At 44.4% G+C, this 20,027-nt stretch overlaps 4 protein-coding genes across 6 annotated transcripts; 1 reads left to right on the top strand and 3 right to left on the bottom strand.

The window, feature by feature from the left end:
- Nucleotides 1-218: 218 nt before the first annotated feature.
- Nucleotides 219-3,314, bottom strand: polr3d (polymerase (RNA) III (DNA directed) polypeptide D). The gene is made up of 9 exons (XM_076731092.1): nt 3,185-3,314; nt 2,343-2,510; nt 2,161-2,204; nt 1,927-2,081; nt 1,725-1,849; nt 1,481-1,640; nt 1,073-1,320; nt 837-989; nt 219-718 (listed from the first exon to the last, which is right to left on the bottom strand). Exons 2-9 carry the CDS (start codon nt 2,502-2,504, stop codon nt 602-604), a joined length of 1,164 nt encoding a protein of 387 aa, XP_076587207.1. The 5' UTR covers nt 2,505-2,510; nt 3,185-3,314; the 3' UTR covers nt 219-601.
- A 2,271-nt stretch (nt 3,315-5,585) lies between these two features.
- Nucleotides 5,586-12,711, top strand: phyhip (phytanoyl-CoA 2-hydroxylase interacting protein). Of its 2 annotated transcripts, XM_076731687.1 has the most exons (5): nt 5,586-5,758; nt 8,036-8,205; nt 9,911-10,085; nt 10,290-10,407; nt 10,930-12,711. In XM_076731687.1, exons 2-5 carry the CDS (start codon nt 8,038-8,040, stop codon nt 11,474-11,476), a joined length of 1,008 nt encoding a protein of 335 aa, XP_076587802.1. In that variant the 5' UTR covers nt 5,586-5,758; nt 8,036-8,037; the 3' UTR covers nt 11,477-12,711. The 2 variants fall into 2 exon arrangements, with proteins under 2 accessions (XP_076587802.1, XP_076587801.1); XM_076731686.1 differs by lacking the exon at nt 5,586-5,758 and having other exon boundaries at nt 8,029-8,205.
- ppp1r3c2b (protein phosphatase 1 regulatory subunit 3C2, duplicate b) lies at nt 12,696-13,877 on the bottom strand. The gene is made up of 2 exons (XM_076731688.1): nt 13,837-13,877; nt 12,696-13,635 (listed from the first exon to the last, which is right to left on the bottom strand). The coding sequence occupies exons 1-2, from the start codon at nt 13,854-13,856 to the stop codon at nt 12,771-12,773; spliced, it is 885 nt and encodes a 294-aa protein (XP_076587803.1). The 5' UTR covers nt 13,857-13,877; the 3' UTR covers nt 12,696-12,770.
- Nucleotides 13,878-14,754: 877 nt separating this feature from the next.
- On the bottom strand, nt 14,755-18,860 carry gins4 (GINS complex subunit 4 (Sld5 homolog)). Of its 2 annotated transcripts, none has more exons than XM_076731161.1 (8): nt 18,654-18,860; nt 18,428-18,514; nt 17,780-17,893; nt 17,600-17,697; nt 17,423-17,511; nt 17,226-17,316; nt 16,986-17,090; nt 14,755-16,699 (listed from the first exon to the last, which is right to left on the bottom strand). In XM_076731161.1, exons 1-7 carry the CDS (start codon nt 18,747-18,749, stop codon nt 16,994-16,996), a joined length of 672 nt encoding a protein of 223 aa, XP_076587276.1. In that variant the 5' UTR covers nt 18,750-18,860; the 3' UTR covers nt 14,755-16,699; nt 16,986-16,993. The 2 variants fall into 2 exon arrangements, with proteins under 2 accessions (XP_076587276.1, XP_076587278.1); XM_076731163.1 differs by having other exon boundaries at nt 16,600-16,694; nt 16,982-17,090; nt 18,654-18,760.
- Between the last annotated feature and the right edge of the window lie 1,167 nt (nt 18,861-20,027).

The following is a 20,027-nucleotide window of genomic DNA, read 5'->3' as shown; positions in this document are numbered from 1 at the left end:
GTACTGTGCCAACACTAAATTACCTGTGTAAAAACGTTTGGCCGCTAGTGGCGCTGTAGAGCAATGTTTTGATGAGCGGCGCACACGCGATATTTCACTTCCACAGACATCGAGCTGCAATGGATGCAATCAAATGTAAATTTTCACCTCCATTATGTCTGGGAGGTGGCAGAATTCTCACACATCTCAAACCTAAGCAAACAAAGCCAAAAATGTATGGGGTTTTTCTTTTGTAATTTAGTTGAATCAAAACATTTAAAGGATCTGATTCTGACATACTGGGATAACAAAAAACTCTTTTTATTCACACATTTACATCCATGTACAGTCTTGTCAAGTAATCTAAACAGTACTGAATTTTGGCACAGCATTCACCCCTTGAACCCTGAATTAATATCCCACAAGAAAAAAGTAAACTTCAGTTGTGTTTCATATTTATAGATAGTCTATTTCCATATATTCTTATAGCCACCCTGAAAACAAAAAGGCACAATCAACGGCCATTGTATTTGGATTGGATGTCAGATCCCAGGGACAGTCCACAGTAAAAGTCCACCTGTCAGACTTGAGGAGGCTCAGTGCTCAGCTGCTCTGACAAGCATCAAGCGCTGCTCTCCAGTAGAGCCTCGAAGTCTGGGGAGCAAACCATTTTGTGTTTGACATTTCCTAAAACAGACAAGTCGCCTGTTCTTCCTTCAGTACCAATAGAGACCAGCTCCTGAGAAATGGGGAAGAAGAGAAAGAAGAAAAGCACGTCAGAATATGATAAAATAATAGAACTAGAGAAACAGATATAGACAGAAAGAAAGACATTCATAAATATACAACTGTCACACCTGAAGGAAAGAGCACGGCGTTCCTAGAGACACATCAAGCGTCACATGTCCCAGTATGAGCTGGACCCGGCCAGACTTCCTCACCAGCATCTTTCCTATAAGACCCTCCCGCAAGTCTTTCAGATTGCAGCTGTCGTCTTCAGCCTCCTCCTCCTGTTTAAAATCAACATGCCGTTCACACCCTCAGCGTCAGTCTACTGTATATTTAACATGTGGAGGACAACAGCGGGACCTACCTGAGGCTCTGTTTTCAGAAGCACAGACTGTCCGTCCGCTGACTGCACCTCCGTTTTCACCGGCTTGTGCTCTCTGGTCGGGGGCTGGCCGGGCAGCGAGTCAGGCAGCTGCATGAAGAACAGCTCCTCCCCTTTGCTCAGACTCCATCGATGCAGCAGGTCATGCAGAACTTCAGGCTCAGGGAGAGGAGGCGGCTTGAAAATTGCCTCCGATTTCTTTATTTCAGTTTCCTCTGGCTCCTGTTTCACTAAAGAGAGGAGACAATGTGCATTTTGATGGACCCTATTTTCCCACCAGGACAACAATTTTTGAAAATGGTCCAGTAACAGGATGCAATTGAAATTATCCAATAGACTGACATGAGAAACAGCTCACAAACACACTACACATCACTAATCTGTATTTACCTTCAACCGGCGGCTCTATGGATTCACCGTCCTCCTCGAACTTTTCAATCTTCACAGCAGCGGCACCAAATTCCTCCTTGAATCCCCATCCTGACACTGCCAGAGGAAGCTGGACAGGGCAGCTCCTCTGCTCACTCTTCAGGAAGGGATCGTCTATAAACTGAAAGAACGGAGGACCGTTACATTCAGGGAAAATGCAAAACAAAGCTACTAAATGACGATGAGTGACAACCATGAGACGAACATTATCTCTCTCCAGACTGAGCAGAATCTCTTTGGTCTCTTCCTCCGTCTCCCTCTTCTCCTTTTTAATGTTGATGATGGGCGAGGGTCCCACGCTCGGAGCTTCTCTCTCATTTTCAAAGCCAACTGTGGGTGATACAGAAGAAAAAACCTCAGCCAATGCCAGCAGTGCAGAGCGAGCGCTTTTCCGGCTGAACTCTTACTTTTCTTCTTCATCGCCATCTCGGCGGGCCCCTGTTCAAAAATAGAGTGGGACTGGATGACCTCTGGGCGACCTCGGCCCCTGCCTCTCTCTCTCAGGCCTCGACCTCGATCTCCATCCCTCCTCTCCCTCCTCTGCCCGCTGTCAACTTTCATTCTGTTACGACAAAGTCATCAGTCAGAAAAATGCATTTTCTCTGACATGTTTTTTCTGCCTGCGTCAAATATGAACTTACTCCTCCTTGGCTTTCCGGCCGATAATGTTGGGCGTAAACGTTTTCTGCAGAATAAAGCACAAAAACTGATTAAGCCTGTGAAGAATTACAAAACAATCAGAAAATGTCTACTCAGTATATTATATTAGTGTTGTGGATGAGGAGTTATTGAGGAGCTGATCATGGACAATGTGACTCAGTACCTTCTTCACTCCTCCCAGGGTGAGGTCTCGAGATCGCATTGTGGGGAGGCGGCCGGGAGAGATGGCAGCTGATGGCCGGCGTCCCACCAGTAGACCTACACTGCTCCCCCCGGGGGCTGGCACACGTTGACCACTGGGGTCACCTGAGCCTGAATCTGCCATCCTAAACTGGAGACAAAAGGAAAAAAGACCTGATGTTTGTGTGTCAGCCACCCAGGTTTGCACGTTTAGATAGCAGGTATACCGACTTCTTCTTGATGATGGAGTGATGAAAATGCTGTGGTTATTTTTGTCTTTGTTACTGCTAAGCTAGTAAAGCAGTAATACTGTCAGATTGTTGTCGTTTAACTGAAGGGAATTAATAATGTTTAACACTTATAATAATAATAATCTAAAAAATACTTGCTATAATCTCGGGTTTTCATTACATCAGCACATGATGTTATGACATCATTTGAAAAGTGGAGAGCATATAACAAAAACACCTTACTGACCATTCACATCAGCTTCATGTACATGTACAACAGCAGCTACAGAACACATGAACATGTACTTGTTCTACGTTACATCAGATATTCCTTTGGGCCTCACAGCTGCGCTTGTAGTTCAGTCAACAACTGGCAGCCATTTTCATCAGCAGCCAAACGACAACTTTAAACTTTAACGCGAGGCTGATTCCAAATACTTATTGACGATTTACTGATTGTTTTCGTCAACAACAGCCAGAATTCAGCAACACGTGGCCAAATCAAAACACGAACACAAGCCGACAGAAGCAGGATATTGAGGTTTAACGCTGAAAAGATGAACCTCTGGCGCACCGTTCTTCTCCGCAGACTTACCTGATGATTCCTGGGATGTCCTCACTAGATTTTGACTCCAGTCGTGTCAGAGAAGAGTCATTACAAGTTGTTTTGTGCTAGCGCTGCCTCTGACACTGCGTGCTGCGCGCCGCCATGACACTTCCGCAGTGTCATCAGCCTGTGCGCTCACGCGGGTCAAAGCTGCGCAGAAACACGCGCATAGTCATCGTTTAACGTGTCCGCGATGATCGTAATTAATCTGCCTATGACGACGTTTTGTGGCCTATATATTAATATAGTACGAGTTCATAATAAAACAGCAAAAATATATTCAGAGAGGAAGGTTATATATAATAGTTAACATATAATTAATATTAACTATAATTAACATTTATTATACAGAATAAACTCTTTAAGATTAATTATACATCGAGTTACAGTAGGACCATATACATATAAATACTGTGGGAGTCTCATGGGAGTCGGCTACTACATTACAAGTACAATGTTGCTTTTCACAATATAGTTGTAATAGCACATGCAATTGGCCAATACAGTGCCAATGGATAGTAATCTACAGTATAATAATAATATACATAGTGCTATATTAATAGCATAGCATCTCTGGGTGACTGGGTACCGCAGTTCAGAAAGACAGTCTTTGGTAAATCTGCTTTCTCTCTGGAACTTATGCAGTGCTTAAAAGCAGCTTTGAGCTTTGCCTAAAGTCAGCACAGAAGTGTCACCTCCAGTGAATGCCTCTCTTTATCACACTGACTCTGTTTATTATCTCCTGCTGATGGACTTTCAAGTAGGCCTGTTGTGCTGTTTTATGTGTATTTGTGGTCGTTTTTGTCTTCCTGCCTAGGGACAACATGATGTAAATTAACTGCTCAATAACTCTGTGTGCTGTCCCTGCAAAAATAAACGGCAAGTAAACTAATTAAAAATGTTGCTCATCCACGCACCCAAAGAAAACGTATAAGCTGCTCATGTTATGTTCATAAACATCAAGTCAGAATTAAGATACCTGTGAAATGTGTCCAGAATTTGGTACACACAGATTCATATGAAGACATGCAAATATGACACTTTAATTTCTTTTAAGTGACATTGCTCTTGTACCTTCCTGCATCTCCCACCAAAAGAAAAAGACGGAGAAATGAATCCCTTCTGATTGGCCGGACATCCGCTCCAGCCTGGTGGTGTCTGGTCCTGCTGATGATGCAGGGATCTTGGGGTTGGTCTCCTGTTATGCAAAGGGTGGGCTGTGATGATCTTAAAACACTCTTCAGTATCACTGAAAGGGAAGGGACATTGTCATTTGTAGGACATCACAAACAGTTCGTGTAAATGGGGCTAAATTCTCTTCTCACCACACAGCCAGGCCTCCCCTAACAAACTGGCTATTCCCACCTCTGGAGCGGAGAGGGTTATTTGGACAGAGGCAGACCATCATGGCATGACTAATGATGGATGATTGCAGCTTAATTACATTCCGAGGGTATCACTTATCTGCGGCTGGGTAGAAATAAATGAAGCTTTTCAATACTGCACACTGCCTGTGGAATTATGGCAATACATCTTTGTCATTTTTCAAATACAAATATGATGTGTTTGTGAGAGGACTGCACTCTCACTATCAGTTTATCCCTTTGTTCTCTGTCTTTATTCTATGCACATATCCATTGTTTTAGCAGCAGATTATAGCCATTAATCTGGGAAGGGTCTCTTTAATCTCTAATGAAATCCTAAATTAAGTTGTCCCCCGAGGTTGAACGAGTGCAAAAACATCCCTCTGAAAATGAATGCAAGTGGAAATCTGCTTACTCTGGACTTAGGTGGTGGCATCCCTCGCCTCCGGCTGGGCTGGGGGGAGATGGCCTGTGGAGTTAGTCCATATGGCATAACAGTTGGCACATGTATATTTTTTGAGGTCTTGATGGTGCTCTATGTAATTTACTGGGGCATCGCTTAGCATAATCCCTTTAGCCAGTGGAGCGTGTAAAAAAATAGTGTTTCATTTTTTTCCTCACAGCCCTCGTGTCCATACTGTCTCCACGTCTGAGAGGTGACATGTATGCAAGCAGCTGAGTGTTCAGTCTATATCAGAGTGTGTGGATTCTGTGCCTCAGGGCAGTCTTACTGGCAAGTGATGTGTTGTGTGTGATTGGCTGTCGAGAGCGTGATGCTGACGAGGTTGACTGTCTCACTGTGGTCACACTACAGAAATTTCTCTTCTTTTTTTTTTTTTGCTTCTTTTAGGATTTTAATTCATCCTGTGTAGCTGCATATATGAGTCAAGTAAACATCATCCTCAGAGCCCACAGCAAAAATGAGACTGGGAGGGGGGGAGGGAGGGAGACGGCGAGTTGGAGCGGGGGGGAGGTAGAGTGTTTGTGTGACACAGAGAGTGAGAGAGAATCAAACCGGAGAGAAGGAGAAAGAGAAAGAGAGGGAGAGGAGCCTGTGTGTTCGTTTCACCTCCTAATCAGTTTTCCTGGGAGATCTATCATCAGCTGCAGCAGAGGAGGCGAGTAGAAAAGCGGAAGAAGAAGACAGAATTCAGCCCGAGTGCAATCTTCTCCCATCACAAATCTGAGCCTCAAACAAGTAAGGAATTATTTTAAATCAGACGACTTAAAGATGCACACAGTGCTCAGAGAACAAAATGTGTTGGACTGCCTGTGTATGAAGTTGTGGAGACCAAATAATCTGCTGTGATGGTGTGCTTCATAAAGACAGATGAATATAGTAGTTGGTGTGTTAATGCGTGAGTTTGATTTGCATGTTGTTCTGTGGATGTAAGTGTAATCAGATTTATTGCCAACTTTGGGCATTTATTACATCCCTCCAGCGCTGTTTCACATGAGACTGTGAGGATTTTTCATGCAGCAGCATTGATGATTGGTGTTCATTTCTCTCTATTTTACTGCTCGGTTTAATTGTGCAGCGCCTCAAACTGTATTAGTCATACAATATCTCTGTATAACAGCTTGTTTATTGAACTTCACACAATATTTCTCAGTGTTTCATACTGTGTAACGGCCAGTTCACCCCTTTAGGTTAAAAAATGTACTGAGGAAATTGTGCCTTTTCTTCCTCCCTCCTGCTGCCATCTAAATGTGGCTTTAAGTCTTCTCCCTGCAAGAAAAAAATGACTTTGAACCACAGACTTGCTTTCTGTGTCCTGCTCCATATGCATGCAGCGGCTTCTTTCATGATGCCGTCTCACAGAGATAGCAACATCTCTGAACTGTAACTGAGCACTAACAGCCCAATATACACACTTTGAGATAAACTATAATGTATAATGTGCATCCCTGTTAGAATTATTAGTTATACCCAGATGTCTGATTTGAAGCAGCTGGCTATCAAAGCGAGTTTTGCAGCAGAGATAATTGGCTCATATTTCCTCTTGCAGGCTGGTTTATAAATGAGGTCGATGGGATTTGTGTGAATGGTACGGAAACCTGCTTTTGAACTGTATTCACATGTAGTCGACCCAGAAGTGGAACACACACGGAGACATGGCGCTTTGATGACATGTCCTGTGAGAATCTCCCTCTTGCCCCAGTTTCTGTCTCGGAAAAGACACCATGGTAAAGAAATGAGAACAGCAGCTGGAAAACAGACGTGTGGAAACACACGTGCGTGAGGCGGCAGCTCTTTCCCCTGGCCCAGGCGTGAACGAGCTACTGCACAAATTTCACAGTTCACAGGCTTTAATGAGCTGCTGCAGCCTGTCCATCATACTGACTGGAGAACACCTTAACAGACCTCACAGTCAGACGGGGACGCTACAGCAGGCATCTGCAGGATCACACAGGCAACAGAATGAGCACGTAATGATTGTACTCAAGTGCTATTTTAAGCACATCTGTGATTTAGCATATGCTCAGTGTGAGAGAGATTTTGATAAGGGGAAGATGAAGTTCGCTCTCCTGGTGTTGAGATGCCGGAATTCCAGAGACACAAAGAGAAAATGCTTTTATGGTTGCAATAACACATTTAAGATTGATTCAAATTACAAGCACGCTATGGGGGAATAGATGTGCACTAAGTCTGAGGGCACAAGAAGATGACCACTGTGCACACTCTGCAGAGGCTCACCATCAGTTTGTGAGGGGGAAGGTGACAGCTAATCAAACACAAACTCAGCCTGACCAACAGATTGCCCTCAGCCCAGCACTCAGGGCCATGCGCAGCAGCCTGGATCGAACCATTGATGGGCAACAAAGGAAATATGATCATACATCATCTGCAGCTGATACCGACTTAAACCTCCCCTATTTCTGCCCAAACGATATAAAAGCTGCTGGAAGATTTCCCTCGAGCTGCAAGCAGTTCACTTGCTCAGCTGTTTTGAAAATGGCATGCACTTCAGCGAGGCAAGTGTTTAAAAAGTTACCTTTATTTTAAGTTGGTGCTGACGGGTGCAGCGGCGTTGTTGTTTGTGACCCCCCCTCCTTGAGAATTACAGGAGAAGACTGAGGGAGGCTGCAGACGTGTGGTTGCTGGGAGACTACTGTAGGTGGATTATGAAAGGCACGGGGGAAAGCAGAGGCCAGTCACTCAGCTGGGAGCATATCGAGTTGTGTAATGATGGGAAATGTCAGTTAAGGGCAAGACAAGAGGGGAGGAGGGAAGAGAAGACCAGGACGGTGAATGAAAACCTGCTCACAGATCCTTAAATGAAAGGTTAATTGGATTCTGTCTGAGGTGTATTCAGCTGTGGTGTTTGTGAACTGCTGTAGTCTCCACTTTGTAGCTCTTTGTTACACAACTTAATCTCTTTCAGCAGATGCTGCCATTCTCCAGCGCTGGTATTACAGTCCCACATTACACTCTGGTCTAACTATCCTCCTCTATCTTCTGGTTTAATGACAGAAATGGACGCCCCTCTCTCCACTCCCTGCAATATCCAGATTTGCGAGGTGACCTGCGATTCCTTCCGCATCGTGTGGGATATGACCCCTGAGGACACCGCCAGAGCCACGCACTTCTTCATTGACCTGAGCCGCAAAGAAAGCAGGGACCCCAATCGCTTTAAACACAGGGTCTGACATACTGAAACTGCTGCACCACCTTCATCTATCCTCCCCCCGCATGCGTCTGTCTATCCCTTCATTGTGTCTGCTGCTCATATTCCAGATTCACATGCATCAATTTTCCCCATAGGAATGATGAAGAGGTCCCCGTACTGTAATGGACAGCTGAAATGAGACAGGAACATGTGCATTTTATTGAGGTCTCATTGGGTCAACAGATGCGTCTAACCGCCTTATGATATCCTGCATTATTCTGAACACAGAAAACAGCGGTTGCGCCCTTTCAGTCACTTCGAATACAGGCGAAAAAGGAAAATGAGTGCAGTCAACAGCTTCAGGCCAGTGACTCACTTGTACATTGTTTCCTCTAAAAGTGGACAAAAACTGACAAATTCATCTGCAGCACAGAACGGCTTTCATGTTAACAAATTGCTCAGACATAAGGCAGCAATTTAGTTTATCTTTTTTTAAAAAAAAATAAATAAACAGACTTGTCAGAAACTATTAATTTCAGACAGCAAGGAGACGCTTGGTACTGCATTTAGCTACCAGCTACTTTCCATCTGCTGTCCCCCAGATCTGCATATCAACTGTATCTCTTGCACGTACAGCATGTACTTTCATGTGATATAAGGATGTTTACAGATTAGTTTTAGTCAGGCGTGGCTCAAGGGATGGCACATTCAGTCTGTAGGGTGGTTTGGTCCAGACTAAAATATCTCAACAACTTTGATGGACTGCCATGAAATTCCATACTGACATTCATGGTCCCCAGTAGATGAAGTACTAATGACTTTAGTGATCCTCTGACTTCACCTCTAGCCCCACCGTGAGTTTGACATTTTTGGCTTTTAGAGAAATGTCTTGCTCTTGGAGAGGCTGACATGAAAAGTTATGCAATGACATGTCTGCAGGATTACTCCTGATAACTTTGGTGGCTTTTCATCTTTTCCATTATCAAGTTAATTTCAATGTATCCAATATGAACAAATACCCGCAGAAATAATGGCTTTCCCATTAGCCTCAATGGCCCTTAATAATGCTAATTAACAAATGTTAGCATGCTAATAAACAACTGAGGAAGTGAACATCGTAAACATGCCTGCTTAACATCATAAAATATTGCAAAAGGAAAATTTTTACCTTTTCAACATTGGTTGAATCCCCACAATCAAATGTTATTAGCATTTAAATAATCAATGTGGTGTCTAAATTTAGCTCCAGTACCTGAAGCTGAACATTTATGGTCTCCCTTCGTTTCAGATGCAAAATAGCTGAATGACTGTAATTATGGCCCATTGTTGCAGCTGGTATTTAATATCTGAAAAAGTGCTTTTGTGAAGTCAAAGCAGAGGAAGGACTGAGTGAGTTGCTCCTGAGTGGAAGATGTGTTCTCACCCTCTGATACACAAAGTGGCACAAACAAACTTGCATCAGAGATGTTGCCATGGATATATGGGCCTCTGAGCCCGTGCTAATTAGCCGTGCTTCGTAGAGGCCTTGGCCAAAACAAAGCCGCTGATTTGATTCAATGTTTCCTAGCTACAGCACCTTGGGCTTGAAGTGGAATATCATGTTAATACGGCAGAGTTTATGGAGGGAAATGGTTGACTTAACAATTGCATTAGCATTTGTTTTGAAATGTAAATTAAACAGCCTGTTATAGCCTTGCATCCTGTCCCTGATATCAACTCCTTCCTGCTTCGTCCTTCAGGATGTCCCAACCAAGCTGGTGGCCAAGGCTGTGCCTCTTCCCATGGCAGTGAGGGGACACTGGTTCCTCAGCCCGCGGACAGAATACTGCGTTGCCGTCCAAACTGCTGTCCGACAGCCAGACGGTGACTACCTGGTGTCAGAGTGGAGCCAGGTGGTGGAGTTCTGCACCGGGGGTATGACACGCCATGCCTAATAGCTAAAGTAACACTGATGATGTATTATATGGAGTTTGGGAGCTGTAACTAAAGCGATAGCAGATAAGAACAGAGAACTGCAGTGTGCAGAAGTGGCTAAAAAAACAATTGTGCCTCAGCACAGAGAAGTCATTAGCATTTCAAAGTGGTGCAGACTTTTGAAAATTCCTATCAACTTTGCAGACTATGCCATGGAACACCTGCAGCAGCTTCTTGACAAGGCGAAGGGCTCTTCAGGGAGGCTGCTGAAATTCTCTGTGTTTTATCGCAACCAGCAACCAGACTACTTCGACTACGTCAGGTCAGTGCTGCAGTCTTATCTCTTCATTATATACCCAAAGCAATTCCAGCACCAATCAATGGGAAAGTAGCAAATGGTTATTTGCTTCCTCGTTGAGAGTTAAATAAGAAGATCGATAGCCTGCCACAGTCATGTTTGCATGGTAAATAGGAAGCTGTTTGGTTAGCTAAGACTGAAAACACACATGCTTTGGCTATGTCCAAAGGTAACAAAATCCACCAATTGAAATGACTGCACCCGGCCGTGACATAGTCTGGCACATTACCTGCTGTGAAGACACAGAGCACAGCGTCGGATTTTGCATTGATTAAACAAACGTTAGAGGTGCTGATAAGATGATTTTGTTCCCTTTGGACAGATCCAGGGTAGCTGTTTCCCCCGTTTACAGTCTTTCTGCTAAGCTAAGCTAACTGCTTGCTCATTGGAGCTTTTTATGTAGTTTATAGACACAAGAGTGATTGACTTTGTCATCAACCCCATGTCAAGAGAGCATATTTCTTTTGCCTTCATATCTTGGATCAGAAGGGAATGTGGAGGCCTGATGCGTCCAGCCCTTAAAGACTGCAGTGGAAGTCATGGTTCTCCTATCAACGGCAAACTGCAAGGAGTCTTCTTCAGCTGCAACACAGAGTTTGATACAGGCCTCCCTCCCAAAGACTCCCCTTACGGCCCACTGCGTTTCCAGATCCCAGCCGGTCACCTGCTGAACCCCAACGTCAGCCTGTACTTTGCAGACTTCTACTGTATGTACACAGCCTACCACTATGTGGTGCTGGTGCTGGCCCCCGTTGGCTCAGAGGGAGATACCTTCTGTCGCACCCGTCTTCCTATGCTGGACTTGGCCTCCAACCCCTTCCTGACGTACACCGATCCCCAGAGGCCGGGGGAGGAGCCTCTGTACTGCCACGCCAGTGACGTCATCCTCGAGGTGCTTTTCACGGAGCCGGTTCACCTGGATCAGGGCACTGTGGAGCAGATCAGTGGGCACCACCAGCTTAAGAGCCTGACCACAGCCAATGCCAAGAAAGACCCCAGCTGCAAGGTGTGCAACATCAGTGTGGGACGCTGAGGACAGACCTGGGCGTGTGTGAGAATACAACACCGACAGACACATGAAATGAAACGGTTGAGACCATCACGTGTAGGTCAGAACGCAGTGGAAACAGCCCACCTCACGGGGTGTGTGCATGCTGCTGTCTCTCTTCCCTCCTGCCTGGACTAGAATAGCGAGTATTAAATAAAAGACTTTCACAATATGCATCGCCGAACTTCATCTTGATCACAGCTGGAAATCCAGTAAACATCCACCCATGACTGCTGAACAAAACATAACTGAGACGTGATAGGCTTTAGAAGACCGGACAAACTCCCTGCTCCCTATTTGTCGAGAGTCATCTGCACTCTCTGGTGTCTTTGTGCCATTTTCTGAATATCTTTTTCAAAACTGTTGAATTTCCTTTTTTCCCCGTAAAATGTGTTAGATTTCATTTTTTTTGTTATGCTGGACCTCTAGTTTGATGTGATTTCTCACTGGTTGTATCAGTCGTTGGTTTTAAAGATTATAGAGGTCAAAACAAAGACAGTTTACTTCTCTCTATAAAGTCACTGCCACATGTTTTTTTTTCCCTTTAAAAAACCCCTCAGATTTCCAGATGTCTAATATTGATGCTAGATTGTAGCTTGGACTAGTTTTCAGCATCCTTGCTGAAAACATAATGCTCCTTAAAAAGCTAATTGTAGAGTTCTGATTATGAAATTCATTGCAATCCTTAATTAGACAGTGTCTAAATGTTGCACGCCAGACTCTTACTACAGAAAAATATGGTGCAATGGGACATTGAACACAATGTGACAATGAATGCAGGGCCACTAGTGTGTTGGGGTTTTAGGACAAAGGTAATGGGGAAGATGGTATCCCAAAGTTCCCTGCAATCAGTCTGTGTCAGCCAGGCCGGACTCTATAAACTGAGCTGAGCTAAGAATAGCTTCTATCTTGCTATGGGGCTCCTGTCCCTGCCTGGTAATCTCTGACCTATATGGGAATCCCACAAATGCCCCATGTGAAAGGGATCCCCTCCCTGTTACACAACAGTGATATATGTGTTCGTGAGTGGCCAAAATGTAAGCCATGACAAGACAGACTGGAACACATGTTCGATGCTGAATGTGAAAGAAAGCCGTAAAAGAAGTAACGCAACAAAACCGACCCGTTAAAAAAGTTTTCGTACCCAAAAAAATGATATTGAGACGTCCAATTCAAAATTAAAACAATGCAAATGTAATAAAAGATATCCATTTTGACTTAACACGGGTCTGATGTGTTATGTTTGAGAAGGCTAGGGATCATTTCTGGGTCGAGCGCTTCACGCCCTTTCACTCAGATTCTTCCCGCGACAGAGATGTGAGCTCACACACACATCAATGCTGTAATTCTGTCCGTTGTTATTGTCCCAGAAAGGCTCGCTGTGCCCGCCTGGTAAGTAACTTAAACAGAATTCGACCTTCCTTTTTGCATCTAGCACTTTCGGAATAGCAATGTCAAATTCAAAGATGTCTGTCTGAGGTCCTCCGAAGCGTTTCTGCAGGTACGTACAGGCCACATCTCTGTAGCTCTGCCATGAGTCAAAGGTGATGCGCACACGCACATCTTTCTGGAAACTGATGTTCTTGACTCGGACGGTGCCTCTGAGGGCCTGTTCATCGATGCTGCAGTTCTCCAGGATAACCATGCTCTTTGCCAGCTTGGAACGGAAGGCCTGGAAATCTGCGGAGGGCTGCGGGAAGCCCAGTTTGAGCTGTGTTCCCGGGCAGCAGGTGCTGACGGTGCAGCTGTAGCCATCCTCTGTCATCCTCCCTAAACCCTGCAGCGACGGTAACGGGTTGAGGTCAGACTGCTCCTCCTCATCAGAAAACTCTCGCACGGCTGTTAGAGACAATCCCTGTGAGTCAGCGAAAACCACCCGTTTGTTCTTGATTGGGAGCAAAACCTCATCATCGTCCAAGTCATCCAAGAAAAACGGGAGAGGGTAGGTGAGATAGACTTGGCTCAGGATGTCAGAGGGCAGCTGATCTGAAAGTGCAGGACGGATGCAAGGCCGCTGGGGCTTCAGGAGGGGAACCCAAACATGAGGACACAGTTGTTTCCGCTGGTTGAGACACAGCCTAACAGCGATCTCTTCGAGTCCAGCTGACTGGGCCGTTGACCTGAGGCCAACCACTGGCAGGACACTTTCAAGAGATGAACAGTGATTTCAGTAAAGATTGCTGCCCTGCACGCCTGATTCAGAGTTTGCACATACTGACACTGTGCTGTATCTGGGTTGTGAGCTGCATTAAGGAATGCATCACAAGAATAACCACAAATGTGCTAATTCAGATTAAAGTGATGCAAGATAATGCAGCAGAATCACCACACACTGAAGTGCTTACATTGTACTGGACACCTCCATACTGGCAGTCTGGTGCTGAGTGATAGGAAAAGGATCCTCAGTTCTGGAAAAGAGAAAAAAAATATATTAATATCTGTGCAATGTGTGTACAATTCTGCAACTATAACCTCACAACAAAACCCACGAGGAGTCTCAAATATTTCTTAAACTCTTACTTACTTGTCGTCTGGGGTCTCACTTTGCCTGCTGGAGTCTGGCACAGAATCTTATTTGTACTCCCTCGTTAAGATGTCATGCTACATAACTCCACCCTCTCTACTCTCCTGACCAATCAGCCAAGTCTTGTGGTCTTCTCTTCTTCTACTGCTGTTTTACACCTGCATGCAATATCGATTCATTTACAGTAAGGTTCCAGGTAAAAACTCCTGTGTGTTAGCCGACAAGATTTAGGTCAAACGTCTGTATTGTCACCTCAGAACTGTGTTGTGCACTGCTGATGTGGAGATTAAGTACATGCAGGCTTGTATGTAACTCTACACTGCACTGTGGAAACTATTCCAGTCATCCCCAGCTCTATTCTCAGACCTCTCAATGGACATGTATCCCACTGAGACCCAGGCTTGGATCCAAGCACCGTGCTGGCCCCTGTGCTGAGGAGGAATGTCTGCCCCACAGATCAGCACGAACAGTGCGTGAAGCCGAGGAGAGCCGGATTACAAACGACTCTCAGCATGCTGAGGAAGTTATTCAAGAATTAATCCAAGCATGTACATACTGAGTTAAACGAGCTCCAGAATTCCTGAGATGTATTTGGACACCAAACTTAAGGACATCTTGACGAATGAAGACCTCACAGCTTGTGTACAAAGAGTTACTGGTTAAGATTTGCACGTAAGGCTGACTGAGGTAACACGACGATGTTCGGTGGTGCGTTGATAAAATAAAATCACCACTCCATCATTTATAAAAGTTTTTATTCTTCTCAAAAATCAACACTTTCAAGGTCTGAGACAACCCTGCTTTCATTTTCCAGCATTTTATCATGAATAGCATTCGTTCTGTATAAGCCTCCACATTAGCCAGATCAGCAGTGCAGAGCAGCAGACGACATTCAGCTGACCCGTGGTTCAGTTTTGTGAAGCCCACACTCCCTCAGTCCCTTATTAGTTCCAATTGCTGGGCAATTTGTGTGAGGGCAAACAATAAGCACTGATTGCTCCCTCTGAAACGCTTACATAACAATGCTATTACAACAATCACGTCTAAGAAAAGACAATGTCCCACATCCTTTTAGGCTAAAACTAAAAACACACTCAAAAGAAACTTTAAACTTGTGAAGCGGTGCAGCGTTGAAGGGATGAGGGGTCCGTTAACCGGGTTTAATGGGCGGTGGGGGAGTCCATTAATTCCTGATAAAGAACACCTCGCAGGACATTTTCCCGCTGATGCCACGATCAGTTGCCAAAGTTAAAAAAATTTCCCTTAACACCAGACAGTTTGGCCCGGAACAAACCCTGAAATACCAGGAGCAATTACTACCATGCCATTAAGATCTTATGCAATGGAAACATTGTTCACTGCTCCAGTAAATAGGACGAACCTTGGACACGACATGGCAACAGGAGATATTTCTTGTCAGCTCAGCCATTAGCCTGACAGCTAACACTGTGCTGGCGAGATTCGAGGTCAGTAACATCGCATATTGTTGACTAACATTATATAATTTGACTGTATGTTTGACAAGAGTAGCAAGTAGTACTAGCTATTAATATTTTCACATACGACAGGCCTCGTATTCTGTCAGCAGCAGCCTGAAGTAGAGTTTTGTTTATCTAATTTATTTCTGTCGAGGTGTCTGCAGCCAGTCGATGCCAAAACCTGCAGAGGTCTGCAGGCCAGATTGGACGTATTGCAATGCTGCATTAACAAGGCTGTTTTGATGGCGCCTGTATTGCTCCCAACATTTTTCAAACAGCAGGCGGACTGAATGCACCGAGCTTTTTCATGCTGTAGTCACATCTCGTCATGCTCATTTTAATCAGTTAAAAAATGATGTTAGACGTTAACGTGCTGCAATAAATTGTTAATGGACGCGTCCCTGCTATCATGGAAACTCATTTTAGATAGACTGATACGATGCACATTGATTTAGAGCAGGCAACAATATCATTAGAGCTACTTATTAGCTGTTATCAGGAATGAACGAACACACTGCAGCCAATCAGAACGGAGTATTCACCCTGACCTTAAGCACAAATAACAGAATTCTGGATTTGACAGCAAGTTCCCATCAACAGGATTTCTAGCATTTCTAATGACAGTGATGCATTTTCATTTAAGGGTGAACGCCATTAAAATATGTCCAGAAGAAACAATGTTCTGTCAAACATACACCCACACCAACACATGCACCTTGGGATGATATGTGCTATGATGCCGAGTGAACTGATGAAATTTCACCTTGAGGTCATTTGACGCATCTTGTTATTGAGCAGCAGAGGAAAGAGGCCAATAATGTGAGTCATCTGGATAAAGTAACTAGATTTGTATTTCCCAGTCTCACAAACACCAACACACCAGAATACATTATAATTATGTAACCAAAGTTGTGTTGTGACGTGATTAAAAAGATCCAAAAATAACGCCACAGCACTGCAGAAGCAGCTTTGGTGAACACGGTTCGTTTGTCAGCATGCGCTTCTCTCGGTGTCAGTAACGACTTCTAAACGCGGTGCCACAAATGTCTGTGCTCACGTCCCACAAGTTAGTCCTTAATCCTGACAACAGAGACAGATGGGTGCCTTTCCAGATGTAATCTCTGCAGGTTGATCTTCCTCTTCACTGCTATGTGGCAAAAACAGGCACTGCTCGTTTTCTGACCACCTGGAGCCAAAAACGCTAACCTGCAACGTAAAAAGTGCTACGTGTTAACTGTGTTCAACTGCATGTCTGTGAAATGACGAGTCTGCTTTACTGTAAACACATTGTGGTTCTTAAAAGAGTCACTTTTCCTTCCATAATCTGTTACCGAGAGACAATGAACAGTGCAAAAAAAGAGCTAAAAATACATCCAGATGTCTGCTTATGTAAGATCTGCAGAAATGAATTAGCAGATGTCTGTACAAGCGGGTGTGAGGGCAGCATGGAGTTAATGAGGAAGATGACACCGTTGAACTCACTGTGACTTACCTCGACATTCATATTAACTGCACGGCTCCACTTGATACAAGTGGAGCTATAGTACGATAGCGCATTAGATGCTGAGATCCCTCTTCAAGATCCACAACATACTCCCTGAGACAAGAGTGGAGATATCAGTGTTTCAGTGTCTATGCACAAAAATATAACAACACTCAATGTGAAAAGGTAACACCGCCACCTAGTGGAACTTGAGAGTAACAACTCAAGAGAAATTGGGATGAAATGTACCTCTGGTCATCAGTTTCAGGCTCCACCAAGATGTTTTCCTGCCTCTCCTTCACTCGCAGAAACACGAAGGAGTCCAAGCATGGCTCGGGCACTGGAGTTTCAGTACAACACGAATCAGAGCAAATGGCACCATCAGCCAGAACAGATATAAAGACAGGCTGTGAGGTAAAAATGCAGAGAATAAAATGAGATTTTACCTGCTTTGAGCATGTCCATGGTCTGCAGGTTGGGGGGCATGCGCTTCAGAGCTACAGCCCTCAGGTAGGTCTCTGTGTTAGCGTAGTACCTGCATGCCAGATGTAATTTTACCCAAAGCGTCACAAAAACAGCACCAGTTGACACGAACAGCTCTGACATTATTCTACCACACTCACTCTTTGGCAAAGGCAAACTCCTCGGGCGAAAGCAGCGACGGCTCTCCATCCCCTCGAGACTTTTCTCTCTCCAGGACATGCGGGAAAAACTTTTCAATCTAGACACGCAAACATCAGGTCATTTTAACAGCGGGCATGGTGAGAGCTTTATTCGCACGCTGTGCTGGCGACCTGACTGACCTTCTGCAGACGAGAGCGCAGGTAGCTGCTGAGCACAAAGCGAATCCTGTCGATCTCCATGCGATGGATGCTGGCCTTCGCGTCACCTTTCTTCACCCGCTGCAAGTTGGCTTCCTGTTGGAGGGAAGGTCAGGACACCGTCTGGCATTGATAGGTTTCTCAGAAGATTATTGGCAGTAGTACTTTTATAATCTGTACATAATGTACATATACATAGTTGATTTTTTTTATTCTGTATCCTGTATACTCTTTATCTTGACCCTTGCCACTGTTTTTTCCAGGTGTGGGATCAATAAAGTCTTGTTTTATCTTATCTTACTTTTTAAATTGTTCTTTGTACTGCCAAACAGAAACAGTACAACACTCACAAAAGCCATTTTTTCAATATTTTATGTACAGTTTACTACGAATAGTTTTTGTGGGAATACTTGAGTTTTCAGTGCAGGTTATTGTCACAGTGTAGTATTACTGCATTTATTGGAGTAAAGGACCTGAATACTTCCTCCATCACTGATGAAGACAGCGGTTGCTTACGGGCCTGCAGCAAACTGGATGTGCCGTCTGGTGACATTTAGACATGTAGGCAGCTTTGTGAGTGTGTCTGAACGCACAGCCCACAGTTCAGGAGGTATTCCCCGGTTAATTTACCATGTGAGTCAGCTGCTCCATCACACACTCCACCACCTCCGACTTGTTCTCCAGCAGCTCGGGGGAGAACTTCTCATTCAGCCAAGCCTGCAGGGCCAGACAGGAGACAGTGAGGAAGCCGCTGACTGTCTATCAACTAGCCTATTAATGTTGTCAAAAGACTACATGAGGTTGACGACACATTCAGTCATTGTCAAGGGGGATAACTGTGTTAAAATCTGCTCACTTCCTCCAGTTTAGCGATCAGCTCCGCCGGGGTCATAACATCCTCCTGACTGTCATCTTGGTTGATGTCGCTGCCGTCAGACAAAGCGTCCGACATGTTTTCCTTTACAAAAGTAAACTGACAAAATACCGAAGCTTTAGCGAAACTTAAAGTTTCCCGAAGAAATAACCGCTAGCTACACTGCGGCGTGTATGCACTCAAGAAAGTGTTTATTGGCGCCACTGACGCTCTTCTCGCGAGAGTACGCCTATAGTTTCAATCCCACTTTAAGGTCTGTAAGGCAAGATTCTTCTCAGGCTGTTAATGTGGTTTACACCTACAAACGGACTATACACCCAGCTACTTTAGTTTATAGAGATTAAGGTTTGGGTTGCTATCATGGCCGGTATAAGTGTCTGCCTGTCCTATTACAGGAAGCGGGATTTTAGCAACGCCTTCGACCAGCGCTTCCTGTGAGTCCAAACTCGGGAATTTGTGGACACAAATATCAGGTTGCGAGCACAGGGGATATTGCACGTTACACACGTTATACCATATGTTATAATTGCTCATGAATACCCTATTTTGTAAGTATAATGGTGGTGGCAGAGTACGATGGTGCAGCAAAATTTAATTGGAATGAAACTCAGTGAAAACAAAATTAATTTGCATTGCATGAGGAAGTGCTCTTGAAATATGCTTAAAGGTGTTATTAACAGGTCAGAACTCTTAGCTGCAGGCAATGAAAGCATGTCATGTGCAAGTATATGCTGCCTGATGCAAATGAACACAGCAAAAAATAATGTGATTATTTACACACACACACACACACACACACACACACACACACACACACAAAGACATTGATATCTCTACCATCAAAACATGGAAATCTGTTTCCCACGGAGAGTCCCAAAATTAACAAACCATGTCTCCTGTGCACAATTGTGTCTCTCCTTCGCCCATTTGTATCTCTATCAGACAGTGTGAATTTAACAGAAATACCATCATCTGCTTGGTTTGCTCCAGCTGTCTTGTTTCAGACCACATTGCGGCCTGCAGCAGAATCTCATTTGCCTGATTTCCTCTTTCTCTTTCCTTCTCATTGCTCTTGCCTCAGAATTCATTGTTATTTTCACCAGTATATGATCCTGCATCCGATGTGGCAATGCTACTGTAGTGACATTTAGTGCTGGACACTGTTTTCACAGCAGCTTCTTCTCTTGGTTTATCTGTGCTACGTCAGACCTGCAGGGTTGTAGCCAGGTTGCACCATATCCTAGAGAGGTGCAGTCACTTTGTAAAGCAGATCAGGAGATGCTTAACAGAACTGGCATTCATGCCCAGAAGAAAAGTTTGTGCTCCAAAACAGCCTTAAGTGCAATGAAGTCAGAG

Source organism: Chaetodon auriga, chromosome 5 (assembly GCF_051107435.1).
Source record: "Chaetodon auriga isolate fChaAug3 chromosome 5, fChaAug3.hap1, whole genome shotgun sequence".
NCBI lineage: Eukaryota > Metazoa > Chordata > Actinopteri > Chaetodontiformes > Chaetodontidae > Chaetodon > Chaetodon auriga.
Note: the sequence above shows the minus strand (reverse complement) of the source record. Positions and strands in the feature narration are given on the sequence as shown.

Excerpts from the sequence above, each read along its gene's own strand:
- polr3d (XM_076731092.1), bottom strand. The coding sequence starts at position 2,504 with ATGGCAGATTCAGGCTCAGGTGACCCCAGTGGTCAACGTGTGCCAGCC. Across the intron at positions 1,641-1,724 it reads TCAGTCTGGAGAGAGATAAT|TTTATAGACGATCCCTTCCT; the intron begins GTTCGTCTCATG and ends CCGTTCTTTCAG. Across the intron at positions 1,321-1,480 it reads CATAGAGCCGCCGGTTGAAG|TGAAACAGGAGCCAGAGGAA; the intron begins GTAAATACAGAT and ends TCCTCTCTTTAG.
- phyhip (XM_076731686.1), top strand. The coding sequence starts at position 8,029 with ATGACAGAAATGGACGCCCCTCTCTCCACTCCCTGCAATATCCAGATT. Across the intron at positions 10,086-10,289 it reads GGTGGAGTTCTGCACCGGGG|ACTATGCCATGGAACACCTG; the intron begins GTATGACACGCC and ends TCAACTTTGCAG. Across the intron at positions 10,408-10,929 it reads GACTACTTCGACTACGTCAG|AAGGGAATGTGGAGGCCTGA; the intron begins GTCAGTGCTGCA and ends ATCTTGGATCAG.
- ppp1r3c2b (XM_076731688.1), bottom strand. The coding sequence starts at position 13,856 with ATGGAGGTGTCCAGTACAAT. Across the intron at positions 13,636-13,836 it reads ATGGAGGTGTCCAGTACAAT|TGTCCTGCCAGTGGTTGGCC; the intron begins GTAAGCACTTCA and ends ATCTCTTGAAAG.
- gins4 (XM_076731161.1), bottom strand. The coding sequence starts at position 18,749 with ATGTCGGACGCTTTGTCTGACGGCAGCGACATCAACCAAGATGACAGT. Across the intron at positions 17,317-17,422 it reads CATGGACATGCTCAAAGCAG|TGCCCGAGCCATGCTTGGAC; the intron begins GTAAAATCTCAT and ends CTGAAACTCCAG. Across the intron at positions 17,091-17,225 it reads CCTGAAACTGATGACCAGAG|GGAGTATGTTGTGGATCTTG; the intron begins GTACATTTCATC and ends CTCTTGTCTCAG.